General features: G+C 38.8%; 1 protein-coding gene across 1 annotated transcript in view; it reads left to right on the forward strand.

Annotated features, from left to right (window-relative positions):
* The first annotated feature begins 1,676 nt into the window (after positions 1-1,676).
* HIBADH (3-hydroxyisobutyrate dehydrogenase) overlaps positions 1,677-12,178 on the forward strand; it is a 105,009-nt gene continuing 94,507 nt past the window's right edge. Inside the window, exons 1-2 of the mRNA XM_060156047.1 lie at positions 1,677-1,865; positions 11,486-11,646. Coding sequence (XP_060012030.1) covers positions 1,775-1,865; positions 11,486-11,646 — 252 coding nt within the window. The 5' untranslated portion in view covers positions 1,677-1,774. The remainder of the gene's footprint in view (positions 1,866-11,485; positions 11,647-12,178) is intronic.

Consider the following 12,178-nt stretch of genomic DNA (forward strand, 5'->3'; position numbering starts at 1 on the left):
ATAAAAATGACAAAAACCACCTGATCGGATATAAAATCTCAAGAGGATAGGGATATAAACCTTAGGAGCTGGGAGATCAATTGGTATGTCGGCCTGTGTTGTAAATAGCTCTGCTATGTAGGTTCACATAGTTGAAAGGCAGACAGCATCTCAGCAGTTAATTATAGAAACCTGTAGGGCTATATTTATTGGTTGCAGGAGGTCTATTCCAGCTAAAACTCAATAAACCAGGAAGAGAGGATCAGGTAGGAAATGCTCCAGAAAGCAATAAATAGATTTGGGCAGGGACCCAAATCTAGGAGACTGTCCCCAATACCTGAAATAATTTTTTCTTCCTTGTCTTCCTCCTTTCCTCTGGTTTTGGTTTGTGTGGAGTAGAGGGTTAGGGTGGAGAGAAAGAAAAAGAAGGAAATTGTTTCTCTATCAGTTACAAATGCGGATCTTGCACTCTGAACCAGTTTTTGGAAACATTGCTAGCATGTCAAGAACACTGAGAGAGGCTCCTTGGAAATTATCCAATTCCTTAAGGTACTTTCAACACCTGTGAGTGACTGGGCAGAGGTTAAAAAAGGTTAAAGTCAACTCTGTTGATTCTGCTACTCAGATTAAAAGGTTAAGAACAACCTAGGCACGTGAATAAATAAAATGAATTCAGGGGAGTGGTTCCTATTGCCCTAGCCACTCCTCACTCTTTCCTCCTGTACTACCTTTCCGTAAAAACTGCAAGTCTTTCTTTGGTGTGCCCATGGCTCCCAACCCTTTCATGGGCTCAAAGAGGATGAGAACCCCGCTAACTATCGCCCAAGGGTTCAAAGATTCAAATATGTACACCAAGCACAGATACAAGAAATGAATGAAATGTCTCCTTCTCTCTGACACACATACATATACATTACCTTCTGCATTTTCATTTACCTTTAGTTTTTACTTATGAAATGGATGCAGGATTTTCAAACATTAGAGGAATATATACTGGAATAGAGAGTGCAAGTTTCTAGCAATTCTATCCTTCAAAGAAAACAATATTAAGTTGTTTTCCTACAATTTTTCAAGTTCATGGAGAAACTTTTGGGTAAAATAAAATCAAATAATTTTAAACACTTATTGCATTCATGGTAGATTTTTGTGAATGTTTCTCAACGAACAGACACTAAAAATACAAATGCTAACATCAAGAGACCCACGTTTTACTGAGGTTAAAAGTAGATCCCTGTACTTGTAAAGACTGGGAATTTCTGCCCTTGCTTAACTATTGCAGCAGCTGCCGCGAGTCAAAGTTATGCCCTTGACTGCAAGGAAGCAACACATGCAGTTACAACACTCCAAGGGGGCGGTTCTGAGGGTCAGATGCTCCAAGGAGGCGTTCGTGAGTGACAGCCGCCGCCTCCCACAAACCCTTTGTGTTTTGGTAAACAAGGAGACTCCAGCCCTCAGTCTGTAAATGAGGGAGGAACTTGGGGGCGGGGTCAGGGCGCCGGATGTGCTACTCCGAGAAGGCCTCCTATTCGTGGTTCGCAAAGGGCGGAGGATGTGGGAATTCTGATTGGTTTGATTCCCTGTCCGTAAGGGGATTGACGTCCTATGTCCCGCCGGGCCGCGCCTCTCGGGGCCGCGCTCCTCCCCTCGCGGGTAGGTGCCCGCCCCGAGCGGCAGAGCGCGTGCGCATGCGGCCCCACGCCGCAGCCGATCCCGCCCGCCGCACCACGCACCCTAGCAGTCAGTGGGTGAGCTGGGAGCCGCGGAGGTCACCGTGGGGAGGCGGGGCGGGGGCAGCATGGCAGCCTCCTTACGGCTCCGTGGAGCTGCCTCCGGCCTCCGGTACTGGAGCCGCCGGCAGCAACCGGCAGTGGCCAGCCTTGCAGCGGGTAAGGACCTCGCGCCTTCTTCCCCAGTCCCTCCTCCGGCCGCCCGCTTCGCGCTCCCTGATGGCTGAAGAGGTCTTATCACCGGAGGCGCTGCGGTTGGATCGGGGCTTAAAACCCAACATTTTGACTGGTTCCAAGGCCTGGCCTCTTCTGCGGCCCGCGCCACTAGTGCTTCCCCCCATTCTCCCCACCCAGATCTAGATGAATGGGGTTCGGCGTCCTTTTGGGACTTAGGAAGGAATGGGAAGAGCTTGGGGTAGAGAGAGGAGTATTTGGGTCCGAGTCCTGCTTCTTTGGAGTTAGGGCTTTGAGGACAATTGGAGGGCCCAGCCCCAGGGGCTACCCCTTACCCACCCCAGCGACCCCTGGCCTTGCAGCGCTGGCTGGCCTTGCAGCGCCCCGGGTGGGCGCGCTCTCCGGCCGCAGCCCTGATTTTTGTTGTAATCACCTTAATTGTTTCTGATGTTTTTACACAAGTGAAGTCTTACGAATCAGGTGATCAGTCTTTCCAGCAAAGTTTTAAGTCACCCTTGACCAGCCAGGCGGGCTTCCACCGCTTCTCTGTAACTGGGCTACCTGAAGATGACACTTCTGTCAAATTATTAACCAGAATACTTTCAACGTTCTCAAAATTGTGGCCTGAACCTATCCTGCTTCCGTCCCCTCCCACCCCTCATATCATTATAAGTTATGGAAGCTAACCATCGATTTAGGAAGAGGCACTTTTAGACCCACAGAGAACTAATCTTTCATTTTTCAGATGGAAGAACCTAAAGCCCCTTGGATAAGTGAATTAGGATATTACAGCAGGATCTAGAAAGTAGTCCTTGATTCTTTATGATTCCTGCACTTTTCTTCTACAGCAGGATTTCTCTTTAATTGGAAAATAGGTTGATTTGTGGGGAAACTGCCATTGTCTTCCTGTAAAATTTTTAGTTTTGAAAATGCACTATTTAGCACTCTCATACTTGGGAGATTGAAAAAGCCTTGGTATTAATTTTTTCTGATCTTTACTTTAAAAAAAAAGGCTGGGAATTGAGTTCTTAACAGCTTCCCTTCCTCCCCGTCAGTACAAATCTATGCAAAAGAGTGAATTTCCTCTCTGGCTTTAAAAGGGAAAGCTCCATATGATGGGAGAGAACAGATGTCTGATACAGAATCACAGTAATGAGATACAAACTCACAGAAATTGCCAAACTTGAGTGTAACCACTGTTTGAGCTACATGTATTGAACTACAAAAAATGCCTCCTACATTGGAGATACTTAAAAAAAAATCACTCTTCTGCAGTAGTAAACGTAGCACCAGTTTTCACATGAATGCACAGTTCTTTCAGTTTTGATTAGTCAAGGAAGACATACGTGCTGTTTAGTGGTTTTACAAGGTGTTCTAACGGTATTTTAATGAACCCTTGAAGTACCTTTTAGAGTTACAGGAAAGTTCTTAAAATTTATGGAAGAAGAGTCTGAGGCGTGTGACTATAATAAATGCTTCTGTAGACTGGAAAGGCCTACCTTGAAATGCTGGTAGACTACTTTGGCATATAATCTTGTTCTTTGACCCAAATACATTGTAAGAATATAGATTTATGACAAATTAAAAAAATGTTTTTGTGTGTGTGATGATTGTTTAAAATGCCTCAGTAATTGTTTTTACTCTGTGGAATTGTTTTAAACATTTTTGTTAACTTTAATTTACTACAGAAGTGTTAACTTTTTTGATGTTGGAGTCTTAAAAGAAAAATTATGTGCCAGTTTGGAGTCTAGGGACATTAAGAAAAAGAACTGTGTTCAAATGGTAACATTTAGTGATCTGAATTCTGTGGGATGTTTGTCTCCATGGTATGTTTAAGATGTTTATATCATATGGAGGGTAATATTATAAAGATCTATACAGTTATTTACAGTTTGAAAAAAATGACATCTAAAAGTTGCTGGTAATAGCATGTCTTACTTTTAAAATATTTAAAGCATTGAAAAGGAAATAGAAAAATGAGAACTATTAAACTAAACATACATTACTATTTTTTTCATACATTACTATTTCATCACCATTTAATAAAAGTAAGTTTTATGTTTTATCTTAAAAGGTAATTAAATTTAGTTTCAGACTTCTTTGTACAGACAAAAAAAATGACAGATGTTGACCCTCTACAGTCATTTGATTCACTAACAAGTACAAGGAAAAATAATTTGTAACAGATCATCTTAAAGCGACCACCTGACCAAAAGTGGAGTGGGAAAATTAGCCAGCATTATAGACAGAAATGGGAATACAGTTCTTTTTCATTATTGGCTCTTTGTGTGTGTACGAACTCTGCCTTCAAAACAGCATAACTCGTTGTATAAATCAAATATATGCCATTTTTTCCCTCTTTACATTAGCTTCTAGGGTTGCACATGAAACTCTGAAAAGCTGCACATGGTTCTGGGGACCAAAAGTTGACCTTAAACTTGTGAAATTGCATAAGGAGAATACAGTTGACCTTTGAACAAAATGGGTTTGAACTGCATGGGTCAGCTTATGCATGGATTTTTTTCAATAAATTTGTACTACAGTTGGTTTAACTTGCAGATTGGAGCAGGTTGTGCAGGGCCAACTGTAAATTATACTTGGATTTTGTGAGGAGCGTCAGTGCCCCAACCCCACTCATGGTTCAAGGGTCAACTGTATTTCTAAAATAACTTGACCCAAATAATAAAGGCCTTTATAGAGTAAGTCATTACCCTTAGTTTAGTAACTCTTAGCATTAAAGCAAAAAGAATGCTTATGATGTAATATGTGATAAAGTAGGACACAAAGTTGTGTATGCAGTATAGAGTCTCATAATGAAAAAATGCATTCAGAAGACTGGAAGGGCTATACAAAATGCTAACTGATTATTTTTGTGTAGTGAGATTAACTTTTTCCCTTATGACTTTATACTTTTTCGTATTTTTCAGTTTTCTACAATGAATTACTTTGATGAGAGAAAAAAAACTTTTAGAAGTGTAAAATAATTAACCTATTACCAATTTTTGCATTTTGAAACCTAGAGTCGCCTGGTTTTTGGTGGCACTTCATGTTACCAAGATATGGATAACTTTGTCCATGTCCCATTGGAGAAAAGGTCATAATCTGTAAATTTACATCTGTATATTTAGAAACTAACTTTGCCAAATTTTCTGGCTAGTTTCTTCTTCCTCCTGGCTGCCGCTTAAGTAGTGTTACGGAGAGTCACAAGAGTTTGCTGATTAGATACAATCTTTTCTTTAATCTCTAGTTCATTTCCTATTACATACTCTGATTTTTCTAAAAAGATTTTTAAAAAAGATTTTTCTAAATCTTTTACTTAGGGCTGCCAATCTGTGAACAGTCATTTGCAGAGAGATGCAGGTACCATAATTGGTTTAGGTAATTTGGAACTTCACCATAGGTCTGGGAGGAAAGGATATTGGAGAGTCAACCTGCAGCGTTTGCTTAATGGTTGCTGCAATACAAATTACCTTTGATGGATCCACTTTATCACTATCTTTACTCTTGCTTCAGCACTGACTTTTATCCTCATTTGATGAAAGCTCTCTCTAGTTAGTAATTCATTCATACAACACTATTAAACACTCACTGTGTGCCAATTTATTTATTTCATTTATTATAAAAGTAGTCATAAAAGTTATATGCACATGGTAAAAACTCAAAAGATTATAAAATGAAAAGTAAGAGTCTTTTCTCTAACTCTGACCCATCAGTCCAACTTTCTAGCTGGAACTGCTGTTTCTTAAGCATCTTACAGAAACTTAAAAACGTTTAATGCATATGTATTCTTTTTTCTCATATACTGTATGTTATTATATATAATGCTCTGCGTCTTGCTTTTTTTCACTTAATAACATGTCCTGGAGATTTTTTTCCTTATACTTTTAGATAGATATATCACATTCTTTTGAACATTGCATACTATTTCATTGTATTGATTTTCTATGAAATATCAAGTACCTTGTTAATGTATATTTAGTTATTATAAATTAAGTGCCCTGTTAATAATGTGTATTTAGTTATTTATAATGTTTCTGTTGTTACAAACATTCCTATAGTAAACTATATTTTTGTGTTGTTCAGAGTTTATATGTAGTAGAGGTCAGCAAACTGTGGCCCAATAGCTGGGTCCCTGTTTTTGTAAATAAAATTATATTGGAAAACAAGCACAGCCACTTGTTTTTATATTGTATATGGCTGTTTTAAAACTATAGTGGATGAGTTGAATAGTTGTGACAGAGGCCTTGTGGCCCCAAACTGAAATTGTTTACCCCCTCACCCTTTAAGAAAAAGTGTGCTGACCCCTTACGTATAGTATAAATTCCTGCAAATGGAATTACTGGGTCAAAGAGTATGTACATTTTAAATTTAAATTTTATAATAAAATTCAAATGTAGATCCTTTTTTCAAATTGCTCTCTAAAAGGATGACATAAAATACAATTCTACAGTGTATGAGAGTATATGTTTTATCAGTCCTTTTTAACCAGGTGTGAGTTTATCAAAGAAACACATTTGTCCAGCTGATAGGTGAAAATGGTATTACATTGCTTTGTTTTGCATTACTCTAGTTATGACAGAAGTTGAGCAGTTTTTCAAAGTTTTTTTTAATATTTTATGTTAACTGTCATTTTGTGATTTTGGCATACTTTAAAACAATGGATTATTTACATTTTTCTTCCAGATTTTAAAGTTATTTGCATATATAGTAAAGTAGCCCTATTTCTATCGTGTGTTGCAAGTGTTCTTCCTAGTTATTTGTGTTTTGTCATGTTTGTGATTTTTTTTTGACATGTGCTAAGTTTTTCCCCCTTGTTTTATTATGAACAATTTCAAAGTATTGAAAGAATAATGCCATGAACATCTGTGTACTCTTTGCTCAGTGTCAACGGTTGTTAACCAGCCTTTTGCCATATTTGCTTTATTTCTTTCCAAGTATATTCATATCCCACCTGTATCATTTGAAATTAAAATGCAGACACTATGACACTTTAAACCCTAAATGATTCAGTGTGAATCTCCTAAGAAGGACTGTCTCCTACATAACCATATTACCATTACCTAAGACAATTAGCACTTCCCTGGTATCATCCTAATATACAGCTCATATTTAAAATTTCATAATTTTCCTTAGAATGTCATAAGACTTTCACCCCCAACACCCAAATCCAGATCCATTCAAACTTCACACGTTGCATTCGGTTGATATATCACTTTAGTATCTTTAGATTGAGAAATGTTTTCTCTTGTTTGTTTTTTCTGTAAACATGTTGACTCTTTAAAAACAGCTTTATTGTAATATAGTTGACTTACAATAAACTGCACCTGTTTAACATTTACAGTTTGATGAGTTTTGACGTGTATATACCTGTGAAACCATCAAACCATCATCACAATCAAGACAGTGAATGTATGCATTCACCCCTCCCCCATCAGTTTCCTCATGCCTCTCTACCTACTCAAACATCTATAATTGTACAGTTTCACTGGCTAGATAGATTCCTATCTTGACAGTTGTTTTTTGTTTCAGTTCTTTAAAGATGATGCTCTCCTGTTTTCTCACTGGCTTTGTTTCTGACAGGAAATCTGCCTTCATTCTTATCTTTGTTCCTTTGTACATAATGTCTTTTTTCTGCCAGTTGCTTTTGAGCATTTTGATTATGATGTGTCTTGGTATAGTTTTCTTCATGTTTCTTGTGTTGGGGTTCACTGAGCTTGGATGCATGGGGTTTATGGTTTTCATCAAATTTGGAAATTTTTCCCATTAGTTCTTCACATATTTTTCTTGTCCCCACTTTGCTCTCCTCTCATTTGAGGACTCCAATTTCGCTGTGTGTTTGGCTGGTTGAAGCTGTCTCACTGCTCACTAATGTTCTTTTTATTTTTTAAATTCTTTTTTCTGTGTTTTGTTTTGGATAGTTTCTGTTTCTTTGTTTTTAAGGTCACTGTCCTTTTCTTCTGTAATTATATTATAATCCAACCTATTGCTCTGTCCTTTTACTACTGTATTTGAAATATTTTTCATATCTGTCTTTTCTATAGCCACCAGTCTTTATTAACTCTGCCCTTACTGTGAACTGAATGTTTGTAGCCCTCCAAAATTCATGTGTTGAAATCCTAATCCCCAATGTGGTAGTATTAGGAGGTGGGGCCTTTGGGAAGTAATTGGGTTATGAGGGTGGAGCCCTCATGAATGGGATTAGTGTCCTAAAAACAGGAAGGAGAGCTTGTCTTCTCTCTCTGCTCTCCAGAGATACAAGAAAATGGTCATCTGCAAGCCAGGAAGTGAGCGCTCACCAGATACTGGATCTGTTGCCTACTTGATCTTGGTCTTCCCAGCCTCCGGAACTGTAAGAAATAAATGCTTGTTGTTTAAGTCATCATAACAACTATACTATGGTATATTTGTTACAGCAGCTGGAATGGACTAAGACAGACCTAGACAGTCACTTTTATGTTGGTCTTTTTGCCTCCAGGCTCTTCCTTTAGTTCATCCATTGTACACTGCTGCCTCATTTCTGTCCTAAAGCATGGGTTTGGTCAGGTCATTTCTCTTGCCCAAACCTTTCAGTAACTACCTGTCTTAGTCTGTTTGGGCTGCTGTAACAAAATACCATAGACTGGGTGGCTTATAAACAGCAGAGAACTATTTCTCACAGTTCTGGAGGCTGGGAATTCCAAAATAAAGGTGCTGGCATATTTAGTGTCAGGTGAGGGCCCACTTCTTGGTTCAAAGACAGCCACCTTTTCACTGTGTCCTCACATGGTGGAAGGGGATGAGGGAGCTCTCTGCGGCCTCTTTTGTAAAGGCGTTAGTCCCGTTCGTGAGGGTTCTCCCCTCATGATCTAATCACTGCCCAAAGGCCCCACCTCCAAATACCCTCACACTGGGAATTATTTTTTCAACATAGAAATTTTGGGAGGACCAAACAAACATTCAGTCTGGGGTACCACCGCTTGCTTACCAAATACACTCAAATTGTTTACAGCATACTTCCCAGCCTTCCACATTATGGTTGCATTTTTTCTTTCAATCTTAATCTTGCTGTTTTGTTTCTTTGTGCGTCCTGTAGGAAGAGTAGAGGGCACTTAAAAATGAAGAACCTAGAGTCAGATTGGCTGAATATGAATCTTGGCATTACAACCTTATAAAGTCTTAGGCATTTTATTTAAACTAACAAAGTGTCAGGGACCTGAGCTGGAAGATAGGCTTAATGATGGGATGGGATGACAGTGCTATTTATAAAGTACTGAGTATAGTGTCTGGCATGTAGTAAAATTGCCACAAATATTAACTTTTACTGTTATTCATTTTTTTCTTGGCTTTCCTATTTCCTTGCATATACTCATGTGCATACTCATTCCTTTACTATATGGAGCTCCCTTTGTTCCTACTCTGATTCCATTTGAAAGCCTACCCATCCTAGAATACTCAGGTCAAATGCTAGCTTTTTCAAGTTCCCAAACCAGATGAGTTCTTTAGTATCAGCATTATTTTTCATACTTTATCCTTCACTTTCATGTTTTAGTGTCTGTGTACATAGTCGTTCTCTTGTGTTTTAAGCTGGTTGAAAGCAAGGACTGTATGTCATTTGTGTCTTTGATGGCATCTGCCATGGTACATATGATAGTTGCTTCATATTTGTTGAATGTGTGAATGAATTATGGTTCTACCTTGCCATAGTTAAGTGTTTGACTTAGAGTGAGTTGCCTATTAAAATTAACTGCATTTAAATAATATTCCTAGTTTCTAATGTTCTTAAATTATACCTTTTCAAGCTTAACACAGTAGTCAGGCATGCTAGTTGTTAGTATTAGAGTTCTCTTACAAAGTATACTTATCATTCTGCTTAATATCAAAATAAAAATTCAGTGAGGTGTCATTTCACTGTCATTAAACCCCTTGTGAACCAGAAAGTTAGGCACAGGACTCCTATCATACCCAGCATGTGAAACTCAGCACTGGTAAGGTGATGATGCACAGGAATGACACCCTCTTTAACAGAAATGTTAAACAGAGACAGTCATGGAGTTCATAGGAATGAAATGTGCTTCTGACCCAAGAAGGCCTCTATTTCTTAAGCATTAGGGCTTCAAATCATTTGCTTTTAGGAAATCTCATTACATTGAGATTAAGTTGAAGGAGGAGCAGGGATCCATTAGTTGGGAGGATCTGAAAAAATGAAAAAGGGTGACTGTGATTAGTTGGTGCACTACACAGTTTTAAAACTGGAGTCCTTGAAAGAAAAAGGAAAAATAAAGCCGGGAAATGATACGGAAATGGGCAAGTGGAGTTATTTCTCTTTGTTCTCTCACTAGACTGTGAACTTTTGGAGGGCAAGGACCACATCTTGCTTGTGTCATAGTACTTCATGCAGTAAATACTTGAGAGGAGTTCTAAATCTAGAAATAGAGAAATCGTGTCTAATATTATTTTCATGGTGATGCGAAGCCTGTCTGCTCTCTTGCAAAAAGCATTATCTTGAATTGTATGCCCCAGTGTGATTTCAAAAAGCCTTTTGTAAAAAGGAAGAAAATCAAATCAAACAAAATCTGCATACAGCTTTTTTTTTTGCGTGTGTGAATTTATTTTTGGCTGTGTTGGGTCTTTGTTGCTGTGTGCCGGCTTTCTCTAGTTGCGGCAAGCAGGGGCTACTCTTCGTTGCGGTGCGCAGGCTTCTCATTGCGGTAGCTTCTCTTATTGTGGAGCACGGGCTCTAGGCACGTGGGCTTCAGTAGTTGTGGCTTGCGGGTTCTAGATCACAGGCTCAGTAGTTGTGGCTCATGGGCTTAGTTGCTCTGCGGCAGGCATGTGGGATCTTCCCGGACCGGGGCTTGAACCCATGTCCCCTGCATTGGCAGGCGGATTCTTAACCACTGTGCCACCAGGGAAGCCCTGCATATAGCATTTTAAGAACAATTTTCTTTTTCTGTAAATGGAGATGCCTCTTCTCTGAAAGTGCACGGAGTTGTTATCTCAGGGTCCCGAGACTGTTAACCCTGGCCATGGAAAGCTCATGGAAGTGTCCCCCTGCTCTCTCCTAGGACCCCATTTATAAACTGGTGACTTCTGGTTGAAATACATTCTTCTGGGTTTAACATTTTTATTAAGATTGTTTTTTATACCATTGGAGGGGATGGTTTCTATAAATATGGAAATGGGAAGGTAAAACGTTTTCCCATTCTTGGACCTTGTCCAAGATACAGGTTTTATTGAATACTTCCAGTTTTTAATACACATTATTAGAGAAGGTAATATAGATAAGAGAATCTAGGATACTTCACTTAACAGGTAAAGTATATAATAGGTTTAATAAATGATGACATTAAGTTTATTGTTAAAAATAGTAAGGGGATGTTATAGAGATAGAAAGCAGAAGAGAGAATGCTTAAAATTTTATGATTGCTTCCTGGAGAACTATATACTCAGAAGTTAGTCTGCCTATACATTGTTGATATCTTTAAATGATCATTAGTTTAAAACTAATCTTTAAAAAGTTTTTTTTAATAGAAAATATCAAAATCACAATGACTTCTTAATATTGAGTGAATATTTACAATAAAGCATGTTATCTGCTCCTGTTAAAACTAATGTATTGAAATCAGTGTGTTCTAGGTCAATGGCTTCTAAGACTCCAGTTGGATTCATTGGAGTAGGCAACATGGGGAATCCAATGGCAAAAAATCTCATGAAACATGGCTATCCACTCATTATTTATGATGTGTTCCCTGATGCATGCAAAGAGTTTCTAGATGCAGGTGAACAGGTAAGACCTTTTCTTAAGATTTTTAAAAAATTTTTATTTATTTATTATTATTATTTTGGCTGTGTTGGGTCTTTGTTTCTGTGCGAGGGCTTTCTCTAGTTGAGGCGAGCGGGGGCCACCCTTCATCGCGGTGCGCGGGCCTCTCACTATCGCGGCCTCTCTTGTTGCGGAGCACAGGCTCCAGACGCGCAGGCTCAGTAGTTGTGGTTCACGGGCCTGGTTGCTCCGCGGCATGTGGGATCTTCCCAGACCAGGGCTTGAACTTGTGTCCCCTGCATTGGCAGGCAGACTCTCAACCACTGCGCCACCAGGGAAGCCCCCGATTCTTTTAGATTTTGATGTTTAAAAATGTTTTCTAGATTTTGATGTTCCACATTCAAATAAGTGACATCTTCTTAGAAGTATACACAATGGATTTGTAAAGTTAACTTGTTAGTTTTATTTCTCTATATGTAATATTATATATGTGTATATTATATGATATGTAAAATATGTGTACAAACACACACACAAACACACACACACACACATG

This window comes from Lagenorhynchus albirostris, chromosome 8, assembly GCF_949774975.1.
Source record: "Lagenorhynchus albirostris chromosome 8, mLagAlb1.1, whole genome shotgun sequence".
Lineage (NCBI taxonomy): Eukaryota > Metazoa > Chordata > Mammalia > Artiodactyla > Delphinidae > Lagenorhynchus > Lagenorhynchus albirostris.